At 51.6% G+C, this 26987-nt stretch overlaps 1 protein-coding gene across 3 annotated transcripts; it reads right to left on the bottom strand.

Moving 5' to 3' along the window:
- Positions 1 to 20: 20 nt before the first annotated feature.
- On the bottom strand, positions 21 to 25154 carry ATL1 (atlastin GTPase 1). 3 transcript variants are annotated; one of them, XM_090141928.1, is made up of 14 exons: positions 24998 to 25154; positions 14502 to 14749; positions 14020 to 14154; positions 13173 to 13277; positions 12438 to 12488; positions 11164 to 11220; positions 7618 to 7710; positions 6624 to 6762; positions 5685 to 5812; positions 5078 to 5134; positions 4242 to 4313; positions 2956 to 3387; positions 1473 to 1487; positions 21 to 801 (listed from the first exon to the last, which is right to left on the bottom strand). In XM_090141928.1, exons 1-14 carry the CDS (start codon positions 25029 to 25031, stop codon positions 691 to 693), a joined length of 1677 nt encoding a protein of 558 aa, XP_089998054.1. In that variant the 5' UTR covers positions 25032 to 25154; the 3' UTR covers positions 21 to 690. The 3 variants fall into 3 exon arrangements, with proteins under 3 accessions (XP_089998054.1, XP_089998055.1, XP_031458142.2); XM_090141929.1 differs by lacking the exon at positions 24998 to 25154 and adding an exon at positions 24164 to 24484; XM_031602282.2 differs by lacking the exon at positions 1473 to 1487.
- Positions 25155 to 26987: the final 1833 nt, after the last annotated feature.

Here is a 26987-nt window from a genome sequence, read left to right as displayed (position 1 = left end):
CAGCCTCCAGAGCCGACTCCTTAGGAACAAAAAGCAAACTTTAATAGTTTTAACAATAAAAGAATAGAACTGCTGAACACATTCCTATGCACTATAACGGATATATATACAGAAATACAGTGAGACTTTCTCCAATACTCATACAAAGTGAGACCGTGTGCATCAGTTACGAATGGAAAAGTACGCTTTCCTTACAATATCATTAACATACCATAGCATAAGTGTCCTCACAGCTGCTGACAGAGCAAGTTAATACATTTTTAATTACGTTGCTGTAATTGAAGAAAAAAAAACGTGGTTACGTGTTACAGCCTGTTCAAGTATCTGGACATAAGATGGTTTGGAATAACGCTAAGATTTGGAAGGTCTTTAGTTGCAGTGCCACGCAAATTATAATTCCCTTAATGATTAATTAAAAAGGGAGAAATAAGGCTTTGTAAAGGAGCTGGGAAGTACGCTGGATATTGCAAACCAAAAGCACTTTGTGTGGGCAGCAGCACCGCTATGTACACAGAACAGAACACAAGACATGCCCCAACCTTCCCAGCCGGTGCTGCAGAGCCAAGCTGGGCGCTGAGCCCCGTGTTTGGTCCTGCATGGCAGCTCGTGATGGGGGAGCAATGAAGGGCTGAACCGATGGCGGCCATGTCGCGTTCATGCACCGACGGGGCCGCGTGGCTCACAGCTGTGTCACATCTTCTTCCTGTCCGGGCTCTCGGCAGGCTCCGCTTTCTGTGCGGGGAAGGCGTGGTGGTACAAATGTCTGTGGGTCGCTGCTGCGCTGTACAGCTTGTACAAAGCCTGCAAGAAACACAGCAGAGGCTCAGATCGCCCTCTGGTTTGTGCACCCACTCCTGATTGTGCAGCTGCAGAATGGTTGGGTGGAAGGGCCCTCAAAACCCACCTGCCTTCCAGCCCTGCTGTGACATCCAAAAGGGGAAAGACCGAGTTCAGGAGCTCACTAAGCTTTCACCATTGCACAAAGATAGAGCAAAGCCCACAGCCCTAGAAGTCACAGCTTCCAGAGGTGCTTGAGGCACAGAGAGGGCCCCAGACAGCCCTGCACTGGTCTCCATGAGACAGAAGGGGTTCAGCACCTGTGAGAGCTGCTCCACATCTCACTTAGAAGTTCCCACCTCACTCAGAGGCAGCAAAATGCACCAGCACTGACACAGAGAAGCTGTGCAGCAGGGCTGTGCTGTGGAGCTGACCCAATAGCATCCCCAAACACAATTAATAGGAGAAAGACTCAAGCCCCCCCCTTATAACACACACACAAAAGCCCCCGAACTCTCTCCCCCACTTGGCCTCCAGCAGTGCCCTTCCCCTGGCACTGGAGGTGCTACATGCTGCCATCAGCCCCCATCCTTGCACCCAGCAGCTCCATGTGCTTCGCCTCCCAGGGGCTCCCCAGCACTCGAGGCACCCATAGGAGAGCACTGGGGGGAGAGGAGGACCCGAGAGGCACTTACCTCATTTGTGCTTCCCTGCGAGAGGCATTGGGGAAAGAAAAGGGGAAGAAAAAAAAAAAGAAGCATCTCTGTGTATCACACACATCCAAGGGAGCAAAAGTCATGTCTCCATTCAGTGCCCCCACAGCAGCATGCTTGCAGGACCCCCCCAGGGCCCCAGCCAGCCCTCCTGCACCCACAGGGACAGCACACATACAGAGCCCTGAGGGCTCCCAGCACTGCTCTTCCCCCCAGGGCACCAAAAGCCCCAGAGGCACTGCCACTTTGCAAAGCTCCTTCTTGGGAGTGCTCTCCCCCCTCATTGGGAAGTTGTGCTGAGATGTGCCTGGGGCAGCTGGGTGCCAGGGAACAGCTGCAAGCACTTTAACCTCTTCCTTAATTCCCCCTGCAAGCAGGGCAGCTTGCAGGCAATCCATGCCTCTCACTTTCTGCTGGTCCCATCCCGTTCTCACTATGGTGCTGAACTCATCCCAGGTTCTTACACAGGGTTGGGCTTTGACACCCAGCATCCCTTGAAAGGCACCAGTAGCACCACCATGATATCAGAATGGACCCACCTGGGATGCAGTGGACAATGGGCTGCCCCTGCTTGCCTTGTTTTTAAAGGCAGCCCTGCTGAGTGACATCGCTGCCTGGTTCAGGGGTGAAGAAGCTGAGCAATAAACAGCTCAGTGTGAAAAATGAAGCGTGTGGTTAGCTCTAGCCACACCTGGAGCAAGCGGAGGTGGTCACACTGAAGCTAAAACTCCTCACTCCTGGATAAAAAGGAACCAAGGGGCAGTGCTGCCAAGCGCAGTGTTTTGTCACTGCAACCTTTGTTAAGGTTTTAGGGATGTCTGACAGCAGGACCCAAGCAGGACCTTTGCACCTGTTTGCACAAAGCAAAGACAAAGAGAGATGAAGCCTGAAGCAACCAGGACAGAGCCCCAGCCTTAACATCCTGCAGCTGGGAACGGCCAAATCCCTGCCCTGTGCCAGGAGGGAGGAGCAGGGCTTGCTTCCTCCTTGACACTCGAAGCACACAGACTCCTGTGGTCCTGAGCACCTCCCCAGCAGGATCACACTCCATGCTGCCCTGTGCCAGCATCTAGTGTCCATAAAGCAGCATTTTGGGATGGGGAAAACAAGCAGAAAAAGGCAGAACAAAACAGTTTGTGGGGATCAGACTTAAGCCTAGGGCTTTTGCCAGCTTCAGCTCACTGTGCTCTTCCACCCTCAGAGCCACCCAGACCTAAGACTTTTCTCCCTTTATAATCACCTCCACAACCCAACCTGAAAACACTCCTCTGACCCTGCTTTCCCCATCTGGAAGGCCTAAGGCACAGACTGAAGTGCACTGTCCCACTGCACCCAACAACCCCACACGCAAACCCAAGAGCCATTCGAAGAGGAGGAAAAACCCCTACGAAACAATGCTTAAGAACTTGGGGTTGGGACTTGGGTTTGGTCGGTGGGTTTTTAAATGAAAAGCTCTTCATCCTACCTGGTCCCACAACGCCGCCGCCACTTGGTCTATTACTGCACCCAGTTCTCTGTACTCCCCAGAGTATCTGATGTACGCCCAGGTACACAGTGTGATAAGTGTCAAGCCCATGATCATGTTGCACAGACTGGCTATGATGTCCAAGCCAATGAAGCCGGTCACCCCGGCGATCACGTAAGTGATGAAGATGACGACGAAGAGCGTGGCGGGGGTGCGGGCAGCATGGAAGATGTTCTTGCTGTCGTTGTGCTTGATGTACTGGATGTAGAGCTCATCGATCTCGTTCTCCAGCTGCTGGAGGTAGCGGCGGCTGAACTCCTCCCCTCCCATCTTCTTCACCCCACGGAACAGCCTCACGGCTTCGTCCTTCAGCTCCACGTGTTTGGCCTGCAGGTCACTGGGTGCAAGGAAGGGCTTGTCCCCACCACAGACCTGCATTGGAAAGCACAGCCCTGTCACTCAGCACCTTCAGCTCCATGCAAACCACCAGAACGGCAGCTCGGTGCGCTCCCCTTCGGCACGAACCACACGTATGTCCACACTGACTGCTCACTGGTGTCTCAGGAACCAGCCCCTCTCTCCTCCTCTTAGCCTAATAAATTGTTCCTAATACCCAGCCTGAGCCTCCCCGGGCTCTCATCCTATCACAAGACCCTGCCCTCCTCTTGGAACTGTGTCTTCAAGCTGCTATTGCTCAGGACTTGAACCTGGGGACTCAAAGGTCCACCTTCAAATAACCAGCATTGTTCTCCTGCTACAGAAGATCAGCACTTCGGGTTTTAAGGCACAAGCACAAACACAGACCCAGGGCAGTACACAGTAATTTGGCCATGCAGCTCTGCACCCCTCCCACAGCAATGCACAGCAACCTCCAGTATTGTAGAACAGAGCTGGAAGTGTCAGGAAACAAGCTGAGGTCTGAGCTTCACCTTAAAACACCACAGTCATCTCATGCCCGAGCTGCTATGGGCTGGTAGGGCAGGGCAGAGGTGAAAAGCCACTTATAATGATATGTAATTACTTTAATTTAATGATATATAATGACTTTATCCTCTAACTAGCACCGGCCACGGCACAGGTTACAGGATAGGCTAGGATTAGGATAGGACAAGACAGGATATTCTGTTGGAAGGGACCCACAAAGACCATCCAGTCCCACTGCCTGAGCACTTCAGGGCCAAGTAAAAGTTAAAGCACATCAATGAGGGAATTCCCAAATGCCCTTTGAATGCTGACAGCTATGGGGCACCGGGCACCTTGCTAGGAAGCCTGCTCAGCACACCTACCTCTTCCATTCTCCTGCTGTAGGTGTCTTTGGCAGTGGCAACTGCTGCTAAATTGTTGGCTTCTGCTGTGGCCTGCAAGAATGGCAAAAGGGTGCAAAGTTCAGCTGCAGGATTGTAAGATTAAGGATCACAGAATATCCCAATCTGGAAAGGGATCCAAAAAGATCATTGAGTCCAACTCCTGTAATCACAGAAGTGTAACGACAGCAAGGAACCTGGGGGCACACGATCCACATGCTCTTGGCCTGGAGGACCTGTGGTTCCCTGGTACACACACAGCATTACCCAGCTCCCTTCTCCAACTGCACTCTGACCAACACCAAACAAGATCCTTCTGTATTTCCCTGCTCAGTCCCCTCAGGCAAAAGCCTGAGTCAGGAGAGGATTCCTCCCCTCCAAGTCAGAGCAACGGAACTTCTGGCTTCAGCTGTGGGAAAGGCAAGAAAGCAGATAAAAGGCTCAGGATATGTAAACAGCCACAGCTGCAGCCTCCTGCTGAGCCCTGACCCAGCACTGCAGCATCCACGTGGGGCACATCCTTCAGTGTGTGGTCACAGCACAGCCAGAGGACAACACTGCTCACCTGCAGGGAAACTGCAGCTCAGCAGCCCACCCTGCGCGAGCCCTGCTGCCTCTGCTGCTTCCCCACAGCACAGCTCCAACACTTTGGGCTTTGAAGTGACTGCTGGATGCTGCTTGGCTTGTCAAACTAAGGCACTTAAAACAAAAGCATGGAAGACTCCAAGTGCTGCATGAGTGTGACTCCTCTGACAGCTAAAAAGGGAAATCAACAGCCATCACAGTGCAGGAATGGTCTCCTCACACAGCCCACCTACCTGCAGCATCGACTTCGGGTGCGGCAGCTCTTCTCCCTGGTAGATCTTTATGTATGCCTGCAAAACATGAAATCACATCAGGTGCAGCACAGATCCCGTTACAGCACAGCAACAACAGGATGGGAAAAGCCCAAAGAGGGGGAGGTCCCTGGCATGGGATGGCTTCAGCAGGGGATGCTTTGCCAGGCAGCACACGGCTCACCATCCATTCTTTGGGTGCTGCAGGGGGGTCTCTCAAGACTCACACTCCCATCACTCACTCCAACATCTACCCCATAGGATTTGCACCTACCTCTGTCCTTCACTGAAGGAGAAGGAGCCAGAGTCAGGTAGCCCCAGAGAGTAGGTGGTGACAATTACTCACTGATGTCTTGCATTAAAATGTCCCAGTAGCCATGACAACACAGTGCAGCATTTTCCAAAGGCAATGGGAATATGGCCCTCAGCCTCCCTCCCTCCTTCCAGTCCTCCATGGCAAGGAAGAGCCCTGCCCACTCCTTGTGCTCAATGCATGGCCAAGCACACTGACACTTTCCCCTTTCATTACAGAAGAAGTGCTAACGTGCTGCAAACAGATAAACCTAATTTCTCTGGAAAGAGCGAATACCTTAAAATACTCCACAAGGCCTCGGCAGGTGATGTGGTTTCCATTGATCTCCTTAACATCCAGGCTCTCGGGACTAAGAAGCCAGGGAATTAAAATCTTCAAGTTCTTGATGAACTCGTCGTCTATTTCTGGAAATAAGCCCAACATCATCAGTGCCACCCCTCAGCCACGGCGTGCACTGCCATCACACAACAAGGGGGAACCCGAGCCTGGATACGGGCACAGACACTGCAGAACAGTGAGGTGAGCTCAGCAATGATCCCAGTGAAGTCAACCCACAAACAGAGCGTGCAGCTGTGCATGTAAACACCAGCCAGCTTCACTGTCTCAAAAGTAGTTGCCAGAACACAAATGTGACTTTTGCTGATGGCTCATGTGCACCAACTGCCGGAGAGCAGCACCTCCTTGCCAAGAGAAAAGCTGAGTACAGCTCTGAAAGAACAAGAGAATGCTGTCAAGAAGATGCTGACAATCCTAAGCCAGCTCTGTATGCACTTATTAAATACTGCTCAGCACCTGAAATTAAAGGAGAAATTAACAAACCCCGGTTCAGCTTCCAGCAGAGCCTCCCAACCCTGCTGCCTCACCTGCCCTGCTGCTCCTTAGCATGGTTTGCCAGAGGGATGAATTCCTTTTTTTTTTTTTTACCCTTCCCTTTTATTTCACCTGATTAACTAAGTCTGTTCTGAAGGGAAACCACTGATCAGATAAGTCAGGAGGGTTAAATGTTCCCTGGAAAGCTTTTCAAAGTGAAATAACATTTGAGAGCACGTGTGACAAGGCTGCCAGCACAACCTGCTGTGCAACAACCAGTCTGCCTTGCTCTGCCCAGCTGCACATGCTGGAATGCACTGCAGAAGCTCTTTCATGGAAAATACTTGTAAAGGTATCATGGGACAGCCTATGGTATCAATCTGACAATGGACCTTTGCTTCGTACCTTTCAGCTTTCCGTTGAAATTGGGGTTGGTGGCTACCTTCAGGCCGGGGTGAGGTAAAAGGAAGCAGGAGATTTTGGTGAAGCAGGAATGGATGTGCTTTCTCACATTCTGCAGTTCTTCGTGCTGATTCCCTGAGACCTGTGGGAGAACAGTGTGGTCAGATTTCCTTTGCATGCAGAGAGACTGGGACAAAAGTGCCAGCAGGAGCACGAGGTGTCCCGCACCAGGAGGGCATCCCTTAGCAGTGCAATGCATGAGCACAAGGACAGAGCTCTTCCAGCAACCCACATCTCTGACCACGTGCCCTGGGGCATGTTATTATCAATTGGAAAATGTGCACATGTGTGAATGACCCGAATGCTAAAGCATTTGGGATTTCCCACCAGGGCCATTCTTGTCTTCCCTTTGACCATGCCTCTCCACTACCAAATCACCCATGCATTTCCTGATTAATCCCCACAGAGCCCTTGCCCATTGCTTTCACTGTACAAGAGCCTATTACTAAGGCATTTTTCCTTATCCCTCCAGCAGAAGGGTAGCCCTGCACTGAATGCAGCATGGAGAATTCAGCTTCCTATAACACAGAATCATAGAATCACAACTCCTCTGGGCAGTGCTGGCACACCCCATCCCTGGAGGTGCCCAAAGGCAGTTTGATGGGGCCCTGAGCAGCCTGATCTGCTGATGTAGTGACTGGCAACCCTGCCCACGGCTCATGGGCTGGAACTGATCACAGAATGGCTTGGGTTGGAAGGGACCTCAAAGATCAACTAGAATCCAGATCACCTGGCTGATGATCTTTGAGGTCGCTTCCAACCCAAGCCATTCTGTGGTCTATGATTCTCTAACACATTTCTGCTGTGATTTTAAGGCATGGGTAAGTCCAGGTGTGACCTTAACCATCATCACCAGCTCACAGCTGAGCAAAGCCCTGCCTCATAGTGGAAGCCTACATGGAAATCATTCCTGAAATCCAGAGGAGAAAGGACAAACCTTCAGACGCTTCTCCAAAAACCTCGCGCCGCCGTCGGATCCGTAGGAAAATTCATAGGGGAAACTCCAGTCACGCACCAGGAATATCAGGGACTAGGAAAGAGAAACAGAAGCAGTCAGTGCCACGCAGCACCAGCACTGCTCAGCCACACGTTATCAGGAGAGGATTTGCTGGATGACAGTTTGAGTCCCTCGTTTGAAAAACAGCACCCGTCGTTTCGACTGCAAAAAACAAGAAGGGATTTTTGCTAACCAGGACAAAAGGCAACGAGCTCCAGCCGCACTGAGCTCCATCCTATGGGAATTTCACAGGCTCGTTTTCCAGCCATTTTCACTGGGCAGCTCTCCAGACAGACTTTTAACGAGAAGCACATGTAGGATAACGAGGAGGAGTAAGAAATCGTTGGCTTTGGTCATCTTTATTGAGACATCCGACGTTTCTATTCAACGAATAAATAAATACCAGCACAGTCAACTCTGCATCTTTGCTGGGTTTTGGAAGAGATCACATCTCTGGTGTCTCATCTGCATCCCGTGGAAGGTTGTGGGGCACCCTGAGTGGAGGGGCAGAGGAGACAGAGCTTCTCCTCTCCCTTGGAATAAGCAATGAAGGGAATGCATTTCATCGGAATTTCCCTAAAACTTGTCTTTGTTTAAAACAAAGATTTGGGAGAGGGAGGGAAAATGTTTCCCCTTCTTATTTTTCTTCCAGAAAACATCAGGGAAAAAAAAAAAAGAAAAAAGAGCAGTGAGTTGGCCATGCCTAAAGGCACTGCAAGCCACAGCAAACGCCCGCAGCTCTGCCTTTCAGGACATGCTGTTCTTTTGGAGACTGCAGGACGCTTAGGAGACAGGGCCATGTTTAGGACTTTTCCACAAACACATTATGCACTCCTCATACTGTCTGAATTGGGAGTTATTTCCTTTCTCCTCAAGCAGAATTGCAGCAGACCTGCTGTGCTCACCGTGCCCAACACCCACCTTCAGCCCTGTGCCAAGCGAAGGCGCCGGTCAGCACGCAGCGCTGTGCTTCAGCACACTGCAGAGTGGGGGGGCAGAAGGGAAAAGCTCATTTTCCACCCCCAAGTGCTGCTGCTTTTCCAGCAGCACCAGCTCAACTCCCTATCACCACGCTCCCTGTTTGGCAGCATCCTCCTGTAGCAGCTTTCTGCAAAATCCTCCTTTCCAGGCTCACGTATCACAAGGACAAAAGACATTCACAAAGTTTGATTTCCAGGCTCAGAACCTCACCCAAGGAACTCAAGCTGCAGACCATCTTCTGCAAAGAAAGCTGCCTTGGTTCCAAGCCCCCACATCTCTGGCTGAGCTCCTCAGTTGCTCCCCATCACCACACCGAATTTGTCCAGCCTCAGCTGCAGGCTGCCTCCTCCTGGGAAGGAAATGGCAATAGATGGCCATCCTCAAATGTGCTCTGCAGCAGGCAGTGCTGAGATGGGGAGAGGCACTGTGTGCTGCTCACATGGCCCCACCACCATCAGTTCCTCCACCGAATCTCACCACATCCACAGCCACATCCACAGCCCTTCCATGCTTGCATGGAGATTGCTGCTGAAGATTGCAATGAAGCAGAGAGACCCTGGGGGGAGCCCCAGGGAAAGGCTTCTGAAGGATGATGTGTCCCTGTTACAATTAGTTCAGCATCCTCAGCCATCTATCAGTTAATGGGTTTTTAATCCATTTACACGGATTAAAACAGACAATGCTGACTGGCTGCATTGTTGGCTCTATTTCCATCAGCACTTTATGGAGATAAGGCACACAGAAGGCAGAATACCACACAGTTACCTTTATCAACCAAGCTTGTGGCCCTGTAAAATGGATACTGGGATGTGTGACCAGACTTACTGCCCACAGACCTGCGTGACTTGACATCACTTACATCATTAGGCAAAGCCACAGGCTGTCAGCCAGTCCTAATGACTTAAGCACATTTAACAGTGTCTCCTTACAGCCTCCTTCTTACTGATGGAGTATTTCACTTTCACTGTAATATTTGGCAAGATTATCCCACTAGCTTTTAAATAAAGAACAGAAATATTTATTTAATGTCTGGCTTTTTCTGTACTTTATTACAATTTTCTCCTGGTTCTTACAACAACAAGCCATACATTTTTACTGGTAGCTTTAACACCATTTACCAATCATCTACCCACGCTATATCCAATATGTACTCAAAGCTCCCCAAAAATCTCTATTTGTCTATTCATTATATTTTTTTTAACCTTTTTATTTCATTCCCCCTTCCCAACCACAGCCACCTTATAATCCCCTCCTGCCTTCCAGGATGATGGGGAGACTGACAATTCTCTTTTAATTGGAAGGCAAAGCAAGACAGCTGTAACCCATTCCCAATTCCTGCTTGCATTTCTACAACTGCTTTGGAAAGCTCACAAATCCTGCATCCAGCAACCAGCTCTCCTATTGTAGGTGTAAGCTAGAAAACAGACTAAGGCACTGGGGGCACCTGGGTCAGGAAAGTGAGTATTTGTGGCTAGATATATATATAGTGGCTCAATGATCTCCAAAACCTCCCAAATCTCTTTGATGCCTTCCAGGTGCACAGGGTTCAGTACAGCCATTACCAAAGCCATACAAACCACAGCTTGTTCTGTTGCAGGACTGCAGGTTTAGCAACCTGCTGAGCCACCTTTCTCAACAGCAGCTGCTAAAACCATCCCATGGACTCCTACCTTCCTTCCTTCCACTTTTCTCTTTTCACTCACATTCACCTTCCTCCTGAAGGGGCCCTTACAGCCCATCATCCTCCTGCCATGCTGAGCTGCTCACAGCTCTGCTGTCCAGAGCAAGCTGGTGTTTGCCTAATGCTCTCCTCTCTTGAATGCCACCTATGCACAGGCTGGGAAACAGATGTCACTTATTCGAAGTTAAAATCCCACTTATATTTGCCACTCTGAGCTGATCTCTTCGTTCTGAGCTAATGCTCTTTGTTCTGCCAAATGCAGGGATTCCCAGGCAGCAGGCTCAAGGCTCTGACAGCCAAGGCTGCAATGTTACAAACCTGTCTGGGTGTTCATTCCACAGCTCTGCCACTAAAGCTGAGCACCTCATGAGACAGGGCTGAGCTGTAGGGATGGCTCTCCCTCCTTCAGCTGGGGACATCGCATCGCTGCATGCACAGCTCTCAAGGCAGAGCATCGCTTGTATGGTGCCCTGCCAGGACACAGCTGATGCCTCACAGCACTCATCACATTGCACCGAAGCCTTTTGTCCCTGGGAACAAAGCCTCGCTCAGCTAACAGCCTCCAGCTGCATCCAGACCTGCTGGGTGAGGGGATCGCTGCAGGGCTGGGGAGCCGCCAGCAGCCAAGGTTGAGAGCAGAAAGAAAGAAAGAGATTGGATGTATTCAGAAAGCTCCTTGGGGGTAAGGAAACACAAAGCCTTTCCTTTGCCTCAGCTCAGCCAGTCTCCACGCCTCTCTGCTCATCCGTCCTGCAAGCTGTAGTGACACCTCGTGGCAAAGCCATCGGTTTGGGGGATGCTGGTGGTCAGCAGCCTCTACTCACCTGGAAGGGCTTCAGGAAGGTTTCCTCCATGGCCAACCGTCCGTACTCGGTGAACAGCTGCGGAGAGATGCAAGGGAAGGAGGACTGTCAGCTTGCCGGGGCAGGGCAACGTTTGGTTCGTGTTTTACAGGCAGAGGGAGCTGTAATGGGCAACCACCACGCAAAGCCCTTACGTGAAAAACCTCAGGCTAAAGTTTTTGGCTGCCAAATCTATGAAAAAATGGCTCCAATCCACTGCTTGCTGCTGCTTTCAAACTTCACGTGTGAGAGGGGACTGCTGGAGCTGTGCTCTCTTTAAATGCTCCAGGAAGGGGTGGAAATGAATTCAGAAATAAGTACTTTCCCTGCAAACCCCTGCTGTGCAGAGACGTAAGATCAGCCTACCAGCAACATTTGAGGGCTCTCTGGTCTCACTGGACTGCAAATTCTTAGCAGAGGCACCAATAATGTATTTCACAGATGCCTAAAAGTGGGTCAACGTGTTAAACAATAATGGCTTCAAATGCCAATTGAAAGATAGGATTTGCACTGGATAAGTTCAACGTAAATACAGTATTATTGTTAAAAAATGTTTACTGACTGAAACAGTGCAGAACTCTTCTGATTTTTCCAGCTGGACTTTCCTTTTCCTTAAGCTACTGAAAAAAAAAATCCTAACTAGCCAGTCAAGCAGCCAACTGAACAAAAAAGAAAACTGTAGGCAGAGGCAGGCAGGATATGTGTGCCATAGAAAAAAAAACACCCCAGAGCTGCTTGTCTCCAGCACTCAGAGTTGTAACTGCCCTTCTGGGTCATCACAACCAGATGTCAATATCCAGGCTTATAAACCAATTTCTCTGGGTTTCTCAACCAAAAAGTCCGAGGCCAGGCTGGATGGGGCCCTGGGCAGCCTGCTCTGGTTGGAGATGTCCCTGCCCACAGTGGGGGCTGGGGCAGGATGGGCCTTCAGGTCCCTTCCAACACAAGCCATTCTATGATTCTAGGAGCAAATAACAGATCCCTGCCACCCCCAGAGTCCTACAGGGCCTGACTCTGCTCCTGGTGAGTGTCCCACTGACTGTCCTGCCCCAAGCAGTCATGCTATGAAGCAAGACGCATTTCAACACAAGCGACTGTTCCTCCATGCCCATGAACCAAAATGAGAGCTGGGAAATTCTGAGATCCTTTTGTAGCTCCAGAGGCCAACATGCCTTTTCAGAACAAAACACCTTGCAGGTGCAGATCATAATCCAGGGACCCCAATGACAAACAGCAGCAGAGACAAGGGGTCTTACCTGCAGGTGCTGCAGATCATCTTCCTGCACATTCTGTGACAAGTTATACACCTATAAGTAAACACAGAAACTTCAGAGCATTGTCCCTTGGATCAGTGTGATTAAAGCTTACGACATGACCATGGGAACGTAGACAAAGGCCCAGCTGGCCCCTGGTGCTCCAAGCATAGCCATACTGCTGGACAGACAGACAGACAGGCACTGCTCCTCCCAGCACAGCAAAACACTCCAGCATGGGAGCAGCAAGGGCTGTCATGTCCCATCCAGGAAGCCTCTTAGGAGTAAATAATGTTTCCTCCATGTATATGGTATGCTGAGCTCTGTCTCAAGACACAGCTTCCATCCTGTTAATGCTGTTCCTCCAGAAGCAAAGATCAGAGGAAGGGAAGGGAAGCCTTACTACTACACAGTAACCACCTGCTGTGAGAATACCCATAGCCCAGAGGTTTCTCTAGCAGCACTGAGACAAAGGCACATGAACTTCACCAGACCAACATCCTTTCCTCTCTGTCAGCTGGGAGTAAAGGAGTGCATCTGCTGCTGGCTTTGCTCTAGGGGTGAGATGAGATGAGGCTGTTCCCTGCAAAGGTGCACTCACAACTGAACCCTGCACACAGTGCAGCCAACACGCTGGTCTTTGTTTCACCCCCAGCTGCATAAAGCTGGTGTGCCAAGCTGCTGATTTTCAGCCACCACCTTTTAGCAACTGTTTCCTGGAGATGTCTCCCTTCTTACCTGTATTGAGCTGATCATTGTGCTCAGGGCAAACACGGTGGCTGAATCCCGCAGGGTGGACTGACTGTCAAAGGTCCCCTGTGTGTCCATCAGCAGCACCGCAACCTGAAAGGCAGAAAGCTCCAGGTCAGCCTGGATGCACCCGTTCAGCATCTGCACCCAAGCAAAATCATTCTCAAATGCCAACAGGACAGGTGGTTGAACGTCAGCTGTGTGTGGAGAATGTCAGTGCTCCAGCCTCAGACTTACAATTGGTGGAAGATGAAGGAAAAGAGCATCTCCAGTCACTCTTGACAGCAAGAAATGAATGCTGCACAACACAGAGGAGGGAACTGCTTTGTTCTTCTGACATTTGCTGTCAGTGCAGATGGGTCTTTTCCTGCGCCTGCACTAGCTTCACATCATGGAAGCCAAATACAGCAGCATATCTCAACTTCACTGCAGAGCTGACAGATACAAATATTCCTGCCTAAAAGCTGAACCTGCAGGATTTCCCAGTTCTCACTATACATGACCTCCCTGAATGAAGGCATTCCATGTCACAGCTACTGCTTTAGGAACGGGGAATAGTTTGCAAGGGCCTCAAATTCCAGATCCCTGGGAACAGCAGAGAAATGATCTCTGAGGTGCCCAGAGTTAGAGGGACAGGTGGGGATGATACCAGGGACACGTGGAAACACTCAGACATCATGTCACTCAGTGCATTAAACCCACTTATGCTAAATCAGGGATATGTATCAAAAACCTGCACAACCATTTCAGCCACCTCCAACAAGGCAGAGGCTGGAGCAGCAAGATGAACTGATGAGTAACACGTAGATAGAGAGCACAGCACAGAAGCAAATACCTTTTTACCATCAGGCTTGTCCACCAGGAAAACCTCACTCCATATCTGGATGCCAGTCGTCTCCCGCTCAGATCCTCCCCTCCAGGAGAAACCAGTCAGAGGCTCGTTGTAATCTCCAACCCAGTCCACTGCTTCCTGCAGGTGAGAAGAGATGAAATGCTGAATTTCGCTGTGTTTTTACACCTCTCTTCTGTGCTGCCTCTACCCCAGCACTGGAGACGAGCAGCCCTCACAAGAAAGATTTCCTACAACATAGCAAACGTGAACATTTCTGCTCCAGAGTCAAGGAAGGTAGCATCCCACTGGAGACCCACTACTACATGGCGTTGTGGAAGCATCTCTATTTTAGTTTGTGAGGCTCCACGCTAAAGAGAGGCTGGAGCATCTCTAGATCACCAAACCAGAGTCCTTCCCTGATCGGCCCTGTGCACACAGGAGCACTGAGCAGCAGTGGGAAGAGCCATGTGCAGCTGCAGCCATACCTTGTTGTACATGTACCGCAGCATGAAGTCCATCAGGAAGGACTTTCCTTTCCTAAAAGCTCCAGCAACTGACACAGCCACAACCTCTTTGTCTCTGACAGCTTCTGAGAGGAGGATACGGTTGAGTGCAGCTTCATCCAGTTCAAAAGAATGATCATCCTTGACTATGAGGACTTGCACCGGTCCTGCCTTCCTCACGGACTCCTCCTCCTCTGAGCTCCACTCGTAAGCCTTGTCTGCAAAACTACCTGTGGAAACAAGTGACACAAGAACTGTTTGGCTCCTTCTGGAAGCACAGAATGATGGAAAGCATTACTGGGCAGGGCTGTAACAGATCAGCTGGCCAAAATATCCACCCCAGAACAGCATGACTTAGAGCAGATGTCTTTGCAGCACTCCCCAGACATCACGACAAAGCTGCCAGCTGCTTTGGGGCAATCTGTCAGCATGCCTGCCCGTCCCTGCTGGAACCTCCTGGACAAAATGCTCCTACAAGAGTTGACATGGAGAACAGATTATTCTCTTCCCTTCAGAAACACCTTCTTACATGCACAAAGATTGTCCTAATGTCTCCATTAGCCTCAGCTGAGGCCACAACATCTCCCTTAGCAGCTTATACCGTGCTGTGTTCTAGATTTAGGGTGAGAATTGTGTTGATAACACACAGAAGGGAGATGTAGGTTAGATGCCAGGGGAAAATTCTTTACTCAGAGGGCAGTGAGGCCCTGGCACTGCCCAGAGCTGTGGTGCCCCATCCCTGGAAGATGCCTGAGGCTGTGGATGGGCCGTGGGCAGCCTGAGCTGGGGGGCACCCAGCCCATGGCAGGTGTGGGGCTGGGGAGGCTTTCAGGTTCCTTCCAACCTGTAATTCTGTGATTGTACGTCACTGCAGTTTCTGTGGCAACAGCACAGCCCAGAGTCCTGTCCAACCTGCAGTCTGCACTAAGGCTCTGAGTGTTAATTCTGCAATCTTCCCACTTGTCAGCTTGCTGAGAGCCTTCAGACAGGACACACAGACACTCGGACACACAGCGCCCATTCACTGCCATGGTGACAGCAGGAACCACAGCCCTGGGGTTCAGCAGGCCAGCTCCTGCCAGCATCCTTTCATTGGACTCTCCCAGCTGCCCAGCACAGGAGAGGAACAGCAAAGGCAATGCACCATGCTGCCCAGCTCACCTGAGGCCTTGTAAAACCTGTTCACCAGTGGGGAGGGAGCATGCAGTGGAAAGTCCCTCACATTTCCCCAAAGCATCCCTCCTCACTGCCTCAGCCTGCAGGCTTCCAGCACACAGCTCAGCCCTGACCCCACGGCCCTGCTTTCAGCCTGTCCCAGCTGTTGCAAAGCACAGGGACGATGCACAGACATGCTAAAAAGCAAACTATAAATACCACAAGGAATGGGGTTTGCTTATTCTGGGCCTCTGATAAAGATGGCTCCAGCAACAACGGCGCTTTTGTACGAGTTTCTGATTTCCTATGATCCCACTGTGAAATATCAGGATCATTAAGCCTTGTTGCTAGGGGATTTCTGGTGGTTCTGGGACATATACTGCAAGCTTTCTCTGCTCCCTGTTGAAAGACAAAGATCTTTTCTTCCCGATGCTTGGAGTTCCCTTAGCAAAGCAAAAGTCCCAAATGCGCTGAAAAGCAAAATTTTGCAGCAGGCTGCAGCAGCACTGAATGCCCTTCCAGCATCAGCCCCTGGGCAGCATCACTGCTCTACAGCCTCCAAGAAAAGCCCTTCCCATTCCCAAAGCCCAGAGCAGGCACACATCACTGAGCCATCCAAAAACCCCACAATGCTGTCTGCCTGCTTGCTGCATGCACTCAATAATCCTCCAGCATTAGGTCCTCCCCAGCACACAGATGCAGACAGGTGCCAAACCTGGTGGCCTTTTTAGGGACTGCCATGCTGTGAGTGCCATAGAAAGCCTACAACTGGAAATTCCTCACTCCTGCTGTTTCCCAGTGCTGAGCTAAGCGAGTCCCTGTTTTTTTTTTTTTTCCTTTCTACAGCTGCACAGAAAGGACAGCAGAGAGGTCCTTGTGGGATGTGACTCATAATGGAGGCAGGAAAACATTTGTAAATGGAATTAAATCTAAACATTGCTGGCTGTAGCCATTGCAAGGCCACCCGGTGTGCAGGTGACAGAGCTGTGCCACCCCTGGGTCCCCTCCACAGAGCACACAGACAGAGGGACAGTCATCCCACAGTGGGACACTGCAGGTGGGCACAAAGGATATCCCAGCTCAGACCCAGCCTTGCTGTGCATCCAACCACCCCGACTCCTGTTTAAAGACCATCCTGCCCTGCCAGCATGAGGGATGCTTGGTACCCAGCTCCCTGCTGCTGGTGCCTGGATGAGGCCTCCAGGAAGAGCAGAGATCTTCTCACCTCAGTGGAAAATTCCACTAACGAATTCTTACTGTCTCACATGAGAATTGGATCAGTTTGACAGTATCAGGAGCAGCCGAGAACTGCAGCAGCTCCTTGAGGGTGACCCAACCTGCAGCAGAACGGTGGGCAGTTGTCCCTGCTCCATCACCAGCACTAACAGGAGGTCGTGCTGTCCCTTCACTGGCAATGCTTTGCTTTTAATTCACCGGGTGTCGATGGATTTGGGGAGGTTCTCTGCACGCAGGCAGCAGTCTGAGTGGCCACGCTCTGCTGGAGGACATCCTTCTTCCATCAGCCAGAGCACAGTGGGCAGCCAGGCTGTTTGCTCATCACACAGAGCACGATGAGTGGGATGTGCTGCTCTTCCAGTTCCTTGGAGATATCAGGAGGAAAGGCATTACGTTAAGCAGGTCCCTGAGCTAATTTCAGCCCCATTATCTCTTCTGCTTTCATGTAGCTGCCTGCGAACAAACCTCGATCCTTCCTATTTATTTCCATGTGATGAAAGTCCCGTGTCCTGGTTATTGCATTATCTGCCAGAGATGTTTTTATAAGCTGGATGCGCATTACTGGAAATCAATTATTTTAATTGCTCTTTCCAGCATAAATTAGTTATCTGCTTTGAAGGAAGGTGTACCTGGCAATGGCAAAACATCATCTGGCCAAAAGGGGAGGGAAGGAGGCCTCAGCTCTCCCAAACACACTCCTGCTTTCACTCATTTTCTGACTCGACTCCTCCTCTCTCGGCGCCGTGCGATTACATCAATTCTCAAGCTGCTCATTCAGTCACTGCCAGGATACAGTTCCTTTTCCCCATTTCATAACAGCTCATTTCCACGCCTCCGAAGCAGGGTGGAATCCACGTCTCTTTTCCATACGGTGATTTAAAGTGGGAAGATGAAGGAGATGGGAATTGGCGTTGGTTCCTGTTGTGCTGTCAGACAGCAGTGAGGAAATGGCCCTGCTCCTGCAGGCCCCCGAGTCCACGGGAAAAATGAGCTTTCTTCAATCACTGCAGGAATTATTTATGGTTAAAATTAAATCAAGTTTAATAAATACAGCACGTTCCAAGTGTGAGGGCAGACAGCTGATGTCTAATGTAACTGAGCCCCTGCAGAAGAGTAAGTTGGATAAATTACATCACTGATCACACAGCACACTTTGGTGACAACTTCACGCTCTTCCTTCTGCTCTGAGTTACGGACCAACAAGTCACACACCGAGGCCTGAGACCAACTAAGAAAATCAGCTTTTTCCTTCAGTGAGTTTGCACAACAAATACATTTCATTTCACAGACTAACCCACGACCCAGGGCACGGCCTGTGCAAACACGGGCTGCAGAGCACAACCTGAGATGGAGCATTTCCAGCCCTGCTCAGGGGAGCCCAGGAGCCTCACCTGCTGGAGCACTGAGGGAGCAGAAGGGCTGCAGCCTGGGCCACTGCTACAGCACACTGATTTTACCATGGAGCTGCTGCTCCAAAAGCCTTGGCTGCATGGAACAACAGGAATGACCAAGGAGAGAAAACAGAAGTCTAATGGTTTAACTTTTTTAACTTTCATTTTTGAGTGATCCCGTCTGGAGCCACGAGTTGGGCTCAGTGATCCTTATGGGTCCCTTCCAGCTCGGGTTCTGTGACCCTATGATTTCTAACTGGTTCTTTCTCTGGAATGAACCATGTCTGTATTGATGGGATTTGGTTGCTTATCAGCAGCCCTCTGGGGATTCATTCAGTCAGCAGCGATAGCTGTGTGGATCCTTTCTGAGGCTGTTTTTGCCCCAGCTGTTTGCATTACAAACGTATCACAGTGCTGCTACCCATTCCAAGAGCCAAACACAGAACAGACCACGCTCAGCCTGGATCCCTCGGTGCGTTCTCCAGAGGGCTCTGGCTGCCAGAAAGCTTATCTGCCCTGTGCAAACAGCTTGGGCAGAGAAAGCCATCTATCTCCAGGCCACGGCATCCCTGGCACTTACCCCTTCCAGCTCCCACGCCACGAGTCCTGCTGGCTCCACTCGTGCTGAGCCAACTGCACCATGCAACCACCAGCTAAGCATCAGAAAAGGCTGGAAAAGACAGCAGCCATTCTGAGTGGGGATCACAGATCCTCTCCTCTGCGAGAGAGGCTTGCTCAGAGCTCAGCATCTTAGCACGCTAATGAAAAAAAACAAGAAATAAAGCACTGAAACAAAGCATACTCTGGAGAGCTAAGGTGGAGGGAGTGTTGCAACCTGTATCAGTCCTGCACAGAGGCTCAGCTGGAGAGCTCTCCTTCCCAAGTGCAGAGGGGCACAGCTGCATCCCAAAGCACTAAGGGCAGCTGTGAGTTAGCAAATTCCCTAGCTGCCAGGTGTCTGTCTAGACAGAGCTGCTCCAGGGAGCCAGCATCTTCAGGAGGGAAAAGCAGGGCTGCCAGGCTGGGCAGAGCCCTCTTCCATCCATCCACCAGCATTATGCAAAGATCTGGCCCTGCATCTTCTTCCCACCAGCCCTGAGGCATCCAGCTGGCATCAGAGCAGCATGGCCAGCTCAGCTCCTTCTTCCAATGGCAGACAGATCAGGGAGGTGTGTGACTACTCTGATAACACTCCCAAGTGGAAGGCTGCTAGCAGAAACACGAGTTAGCAGTGTTCCCCAGGGGTCAGTACTGGGGCTGGTCTCTTTTGACATCTTAATCTGGATGAAGGGATGGAGTACACCTTCAGCTGATGAAATGAAGCCAGGAGGAGCAGCTGACACACCAAAAGGCTTTGCTGCCATTCCGTGAGAGTTGGACAGGGAGGAACCGGATGAAATTCAACAAAGGCAAGTATAGGGTCATGCACTTAGGGAGAAATAACCACATCCATCAGCACAGGCTGGGGCTGAGCTGCCAGGAAGGAGCTCTGCAGAGAAGGATCTGGGTGTCCTGGATGATCAGCAGTTGACCAGCAGGTTGACCAATGGTTGACCAACGGTTGACCATGAGCCAGCAATGCGTCGTGGTGGCCAAGAAGGCCAATGGTATGCTGGGATGCACTGCACAGAGAGTGGCAGCAGGTCAAGGGAGGTTCTTCTTCCCGACTGTTCTGCACATCTGGAACTCTGCACCCAGTGCTGGGCTCCCCACTTCCAGGCAGACAGGACTGCTGGAAAAAGCCCAACAGAAGGACACAGAGATAATCAGGGCCTGAAGCATCTCCCTTATGAGGAAAGACTGAGAGCCCTAGGGTTGTTCACCCAGACAAGAGAAGGCTGAGAGGGGATTTTATCAATGCATATAAATATCTAAGGGTGGATGTGATGAGAATAGGGCCAGGCTCTTTTCAGTGGTGCCCAGTGACAGAACAAGGGGCAGTGGGCACCAACTGGAACACAAGAAGTTCCATATGGACACAAGGAAAAACTTCTTTACTTTGTAAGGTGACATAGCATGGGAACAGGCTGCCCAGAGAGGTGGTGGTGTCTCCTTCTCTGGAGATATTCAAACCCCCCTGGATGCTTTCTGTGCAATCTCCTGTAAGGAACCTGCTTTAGCAGCGGGTTGAACGGGGGGATCTCCAGATGTTCCTTCCAACCCCTATGATTCTGTGATTCTGTGAAGAGCTGGAATGATGACTAGCCACCAAACTAATTGTTGAGACAGATGTATCTCAAATGCCAAAACACAAAGTGAAAACAACATCTCCTTCCACTCTCACGGAACTATTGTGCCTTAGCTAGCTCTGAAACAACAGAACAACCATCAGTGCAGAACTCCCAGGGCTGGCAAGCTTCAGAGACACAGGCACACCAACTTCTTTGGGAAGAAGGCATATCACAGAGATTCCCTTCTAGAAGTTTCCCAGGAAATGTGAGGCTACGTGAGACAGTTCTGTGCTTATGCCCATGCCAGGACCGGCCAATTTCAAAGCTAAGTGGGTGATGTTCAGAAGGAACTTGAATCCCATCTGTTTGTCAAAAGTGTATCTCTAAGGCTCTATTACCCAAAGGCCATCATCTGTTTCTCAGATAGAAATTCTAGGACTGTTAACCACATTTCAGTCCAGTCACATACAGGTGAGACACAGTGCCTGAAATGGACATTGCACAAATACTTCTCCAAAACTGGGAAGATGTTTATACGCACAGAGCGCTTAAAATACATTTTGCTGGCTTGACAGAGGTTCATGAGCCTCCACTCCACCTGGGAAGCTTAATTCCTCCTTTCCCTGGTGGCAAACAAGAACACTTCTCCAAGGCACAATGAGCTGGAGTGTCCCCAGTCCAAGGTGGCTTTGGAGGTGATCCACTTGGAGAGCCTGACAATATGCCTCTGCCTCACAACACAGCTGGAGGTGGCTGCAGTCAGCGGTGCAGGGGGGTTAACACAACTCCTGGTGCCTATGAATACACAACCATAGAGTCATTAAGGTTGGAAAAGAACTCCAGGATCATCAAGGCTAACCATCTCCCATCACCGCCGTGCCTGCTAACCGTGCTCCTGCGTGTCACATCTACGTGTTTCTTGCACATGTGTTCAAGGCTCAGCACATCCTTATTCCTCCCCCAGGAGGGGCAAGGTTGGACTTGCTCCTGCTCATTTTTGACTGATTCACACCCTGCTGTTCAAATTCTTTGTGCAATGCTACCTCTCAAAACCCCGGGCACACAAAGACCAAACACTGTTTAGGGATTTGGGTCTCTAGTTTGCCCTGTTGGCTCAGCTCGCTCACAAGCCCCAACACCTCATCTTTCCTTCTCATTTACAGGCCAGCAATTTTGTTGTGAAACTTCTCCTCTCTAGCAGCACTTGTGTAAAGGCCCACCTGCCTGAAAAGCCTCAGCTTTTGTTCTTCAGGAGGCTCGTGGCATCCAGAGTCACAAGCAAAACGACAAACAAAAAGGCTGTTAGCAACATTACTTAAATATATATGTAATATGTACACAAAAATCACCTTTTTTTTTTTTTTTTTTTCAGTTGAACCCATTTCTGTGCATGCACAAAGTGTGGCATTCATGGACTCAGTCTGGTCTGTTTTGGAAGAGAATCTTTCCTCCAGAAGCTGCTGTTCAGCCCCTCCTGACAGCCAGGCCCCTCAAACAGCCCTCATTACCTCAAGTCCAGTTTGAAAAGCCTGACCATGAACCTCTGTAATCCTCTTTATGGTTTTGAAACTGAACTCTTGACGAGCTGCTCATTTGGATTACAACACGTGCCATGATGGGCAGTGAGATTTCACATATTTTGTACTCATCCGAGCTGTTCAAATGAGTGACTGAGAGCAGAGATCTCAAATGGCTTTGCCACCACAGAGGGAGCCAAGTGCTGCAGGTGAAAAGCACAAGGAATCTCAGAAGAAAACATCACTGCCACACACTGCAGACCTTTGTAACACTGCACCCACTGGGATTCAGACCGGGAAAAAGCAGGATCCCTGTCTCTGCTGAAAACTCAGTGTGATTTCTCAGGCAGGGAGGTTGGAGCTAAGTGATCTCTGATTGAATCCCACCCAAGCCATTCTACGATTCCTTTCTGTGATCCCATGATTTCTCCATACACAGCCATCCATGCCACAACTAGCAGCAGCTGTAAGCTCTCCGCCCCACTTAGCAGGTTTGTAAGAGAGCCTGCAATGATGCACAGCCTTATGCTGACCTCCTGCCCAGGGCTAAGCCCTGTGCTGGATGCACAACGTGTCCCTGCACAACCAGGCAGGGAGGTATGCATGCAGCAGTAACACGGCCTTGATAGCTGACTGGAAGCAATTCCTTCTGGGTGCTGTGCAATTGCTCACCTTCATTCACTCTGGGATCTTTAAAAAAGCAAATTGTTTTTACGAAACAAAGGTGGAGGATTGCATTGAGCAGCTTTCAGGTCTGCCTAACAACTAGGAACTGGGACAAAGTTTGATCCATTCCAAAATAGTGTCGTGTTTTTACTGACTCAACTTACTGCCTGGATGGCTGCAGATTGAAACTCCTGCTTAGAATCCTAGAATGGCCTGGGTTGCAAAGGCCCACAGTGCTCATCCAGTTCCAACCCCCTGCTGTGTGCAGGTCGCCAACCAGCAGCCCAGGCTGCCCAGAGCCACATCCAGCCTGGCCTTGAATGCCTGCAGGGATGGGGCATCCACAGCCTCCTTGGGCAACCTGTTCCAGTGCCTCACCACCCTCTGGCTGAAAAACTTCCTCCTCATATCCAACCTAAACCTCCCCTGTCTCACTTTAAAACCATTCCCCCTTGTCCTGTCACCATCCACCCTCACAAACAGCCGTTCCCCTCCTGTTTATCCGCTCCCTTCAAGCACTGAAGGCCACAATGAGGTCTCCCCACAGCCTTCTCTTCTCCAAGCTCAACAAGCCCAGTTCCTTAACCTTTCCTCATAGGAGAGGTGCTCCAGCCCTCTGATCATCTTAGTGGCCCTCCTCCAGACTCACTCCAGGAGCTCCTTCAGCAGACAGGCTGAGAGACACAGCACTGGAAGTCACCTCACAGACTGATGTCACCATGCAGGCAGCAGACAAAACCCATCTTTCAGGAGACGAGCTGCTGTCGTATACATGCAGGCATCTACTAAAGGAAGCTGTTTGGTACTAAAAAATACAGCATTTGGCTCTCGGACTAATTGCAATGTCAAGCAGCCTGGCATGGTGCTGGGAAATCACTCTAGGAATACCCTGTGTTTGGTCTGTGGATGGATGGAAGGTGATCAATCCATGTGAGGTTCCAGATTCTTGCAGAGCTGACCCAGAAGCAAACCAGCCACAGACCATGTTTCATTCCAGCACAGCTTAGCAATATACTCACACCAGGCACGTGCCTAATTGCTTTGCTAGACCAAGCCTATACCTCCTGGGATGGCTTTTTTTTCTCCGTTTAAATCTGTTTTGACATCATGTGCATTTTTTTCTCACGCTATCAAGATGCAAAGGGAAAGTGCAAGCGCACGTACGTGCGTGCAATGCTCAACCATCATAGAAACGGGACAGACACTCGTGTGAGACACAGCTGAAAATGTCACAGCGTTGACTGCGAGCTGTCAGCCCCGTTTACCCGAGGTCTGAGCTCCTTCCTGCACAGTCACGGTTACACACAGCCCTCATCAGGCACACACTGCTTATTTCCTCCTGCAAAAAAGAACACCGCATGCTCCGCTGGCTTCAATCACAGCCTCCGTTATCTGTGTGCTTCTGCAAACATGTCCCCGAGCCGTTAATCATTACCATGGGAAATACTCCACTCATCTATCCAAATTAGAACCTAATTTGTGTATCTAAACATCAGAGCTCCGCTCACCTGCAGACGGGGTGCCGTGAGCTCTGATGCCTTACTCCAGGGATGGGAACACGAGCAATGACACATCACGCCTCCTGCAGCCTTGAACAGTAGCTATGCTAAGCTGAATTTCTAGCGGGTGAGGAAGGCAGTATGCAGGGCAGGTGAAGGCCAGGCTGTGTGCGTGGGGCACAGCCCACCTGTGGGACCCCGGGGCTGCAAGGGGACGCAGCTTTCCCCTCCTGCCCGCAGGAAGGCGGCTGGGAGACGGGAAGGCCTGCAGGAAGGCGGCTGGGAGACTTCCTCCTCCTCCTCCTCCTCCTCCTCCTCCTCCTCCTCCTCGCTGGCAATGCTAAAAGCTCCCAGGGCTCGGGCGGAGCGGTGTGGAAGCGGCCCCTCTTCGCAGGGCTGCGGCGCACCGAGAAGCCTTCAGAAGGCTGCGTGCGGGGCTGCGGGGCTCCGAAGGGACAGCGGGGATGCCGGCAGGCGGACAGCCACGCAGGCCGGGCCCCGGCTGAGGGCGGCGGCCGCTCGGGACGGCGCCACGGCAGCGGAACCCCGTGCCCGGCATCCAACGCACGGCCGCAGGCTGACAGACAGACGTCTGACCGACAGACACACAGACACACGCACAAGGCCCGACCACCGGCCGCCTCCCCTGCCCCGGACCCGCCGTGCTGCACCACCCGCCCCGCCCCGCCCCGGCGGCCGAGCCGAGCCCCGGGAGGAGCCGGGCGCGCCCCCCGCCCCGCGGCATTGTTCGGCGCAGCGGCGGGCCGCGGCCGTGCCCCCCCCCCCCCGCCCCCCTCCCCGCTCCTCCTCCTCGCGTTGCCCCCCGCTCGGCCCGCCGCTCACCCCAGCTGCTCCTCTCCCTGCGGTTCCGGGCCATGGCGCGGGGCGGCTGCGGGAGGCTCCGTGCGGGCTCCGAGCCGCGCTGCGTCTGGCGCGGCTGCCGCGGTGGAGCGGGGCGGGCGGGGGCGCCGGCAGCATCCCCGCCCGCTACGGCGTAGCACGGCCCGGCCCGGCCCCGCGGGGAGCGCTGGCGGCGGGGGACGGAGCGTGATGTACGTCTGTGCGCTCAGCCTGCCGGCGGCCGGGCCGCCAAAAGGTGCGGCTCAGCGATCGCACAATGCGCGGCTTGGAACGGACATCGCTGCCAGCCCTGATGTACGCTGGGTGCGACACGGCTCGGCTGCCCGCAGCCCGGGCGCCTCCAGGGATGGGGCACCCACAGCTGTGAGCAGCGCCGGGGACTCACCGCCCTCTGCATGAAGGATTTCCTCTCACATCTAACCCAAATCTCCCCTCTTTTAGTTTAAAACCGTTCCCCCTGTGATAACAGCAGGACAAGGGGAAATGGTTTGAAGTTGAGGGAGGGCAGATTTCAGTTGGATGTCAGGGGGAAGTTGTTTGCTGTGAGAGTGGTGAGGTGCTGGAACAGCTGCCCAGAGAGGCTGTGGATGCCCCGTCCATCCCTGGAGGTGTTGAAGGCCGGGTTGGATGGGGCCCTGGGCAGCCTGGGCTGCTGTGAGATGTGGAGGTTGGTGGCCCTGCGTGTGGTGGGGGGTTGGAGCTTCGTGATCCTTGAAGTCCCTTCCAACGCAAGCCATTCTGTGATTCTGTATCACCCACCAGACTTCCCCCCTGCTCTGACCCCTCGCATTTGGGATTGATTCATTGCTCTTTGACATGGTGACTCAGCACAAGTGCATGGGAACACCCAGGTGCAAAATGTGGGCAGAGACCAGCCCGGCCCATGGGATATGGCGGGTGGTAAGGCTTGCTGATGGATCCAGGACCACAGCTATGTGCTGCCCTTCTGAAAGGAGTGCAGTGCAGCTCTTGAGGTATGGCCTGCATTGATCACAGGGGGACAGCACTGACAGAACCTAAGAGAGATGGGAAAAGGAGCTGAGACCTCAACAAATGGAGATTGCCCAAGCAGGCTGTGGATGCCCCATCCCTGCAGGCATTCAAGGCCAGGCTGGATGTGGCTCTGGGCAGCCAGGTCTGCTGGTTGGTGACCTGCACATAGTGGGGAGTTGGAACTGGATGAGCACTGTGATCCATTGCAACCCAGGTCATTCTGTGATTTTGGGGGAGTTCACTTCTGCACACCTCATGGTGGTCAAGGAGAGCCAATGGCCGTTGGATGCATGGGAACTGCTGTGATCTACGGGGAAATTTCAAAAATGCATTGATGTTATGTTCCAGACCCCTCACGAGTGCAAGCTATGGGTGCTCCATCCCTGGAGATGCCCAAGGCCAGGTATGCCTGTTGATTCTTTGAAGCAGCCCAAGAAGCAGGCTGCATTACAAGAGGGGATTTCTTATGCTGGAGACATGCAGAGTTCAAATAGGTTGAAAGAGGAGATTAAAAGAAAAGCAGCTGGGAAATGGAGAGGGAAAAAAAAAAAAAAAAAAAGGAGGATGGAAAGGAGATCTGTTAATTTGAAAGTCTAATTAAGCCAAGATGGGCTCCGGTCCTGCTTTCCTCATTCCTTTTGAGAACTGCAGCTTAGGTCAAGATTGTCTTGCCCCATTTATGGGCATTTTTTCACTTTCACTTTCCATTGTGGCATCTTTCCTCATAGGGCAGTGAGGCCCTGGCACTGCCCAGAGCTGTGGCCCCATCCCTGGAGGTGCCTGAAGCCGTGGATGGGTCCGGGGCAGCCTGAGCTGGAGGGCACCCAGCCCATGGCAGGGTTGGGGCTGGGGGAGCTGTGAGGTCCATTCCAACCCAACCCAAGTCATTCTCTGTTCTCCCTGCCTTCATTTTTCCACCCATGAGCAGCCCTCCCTCAGAAGCATCCTTAAGTTCTTGCTGCCCGAGGAGCTCACAAAG

This window comes from Phasianus colchicus, chromosome 5, assembly GCF_987193195.1.
Source record: "Phasianus colchicus chromosome 5, bPhaCol1.hap1.1, whole genome shotgun sequence".
NCBI lineage: Eukaryota > Metazoa > Chordata > Aves > Galliformes > Phasianidae > Phasianus > Phasianus colchicus.
The sequence above is the reverse complement of the archived record's forward strand: the minus strand, read 5'-3'. Positions and strand labels throughout refer to the sequence as shown.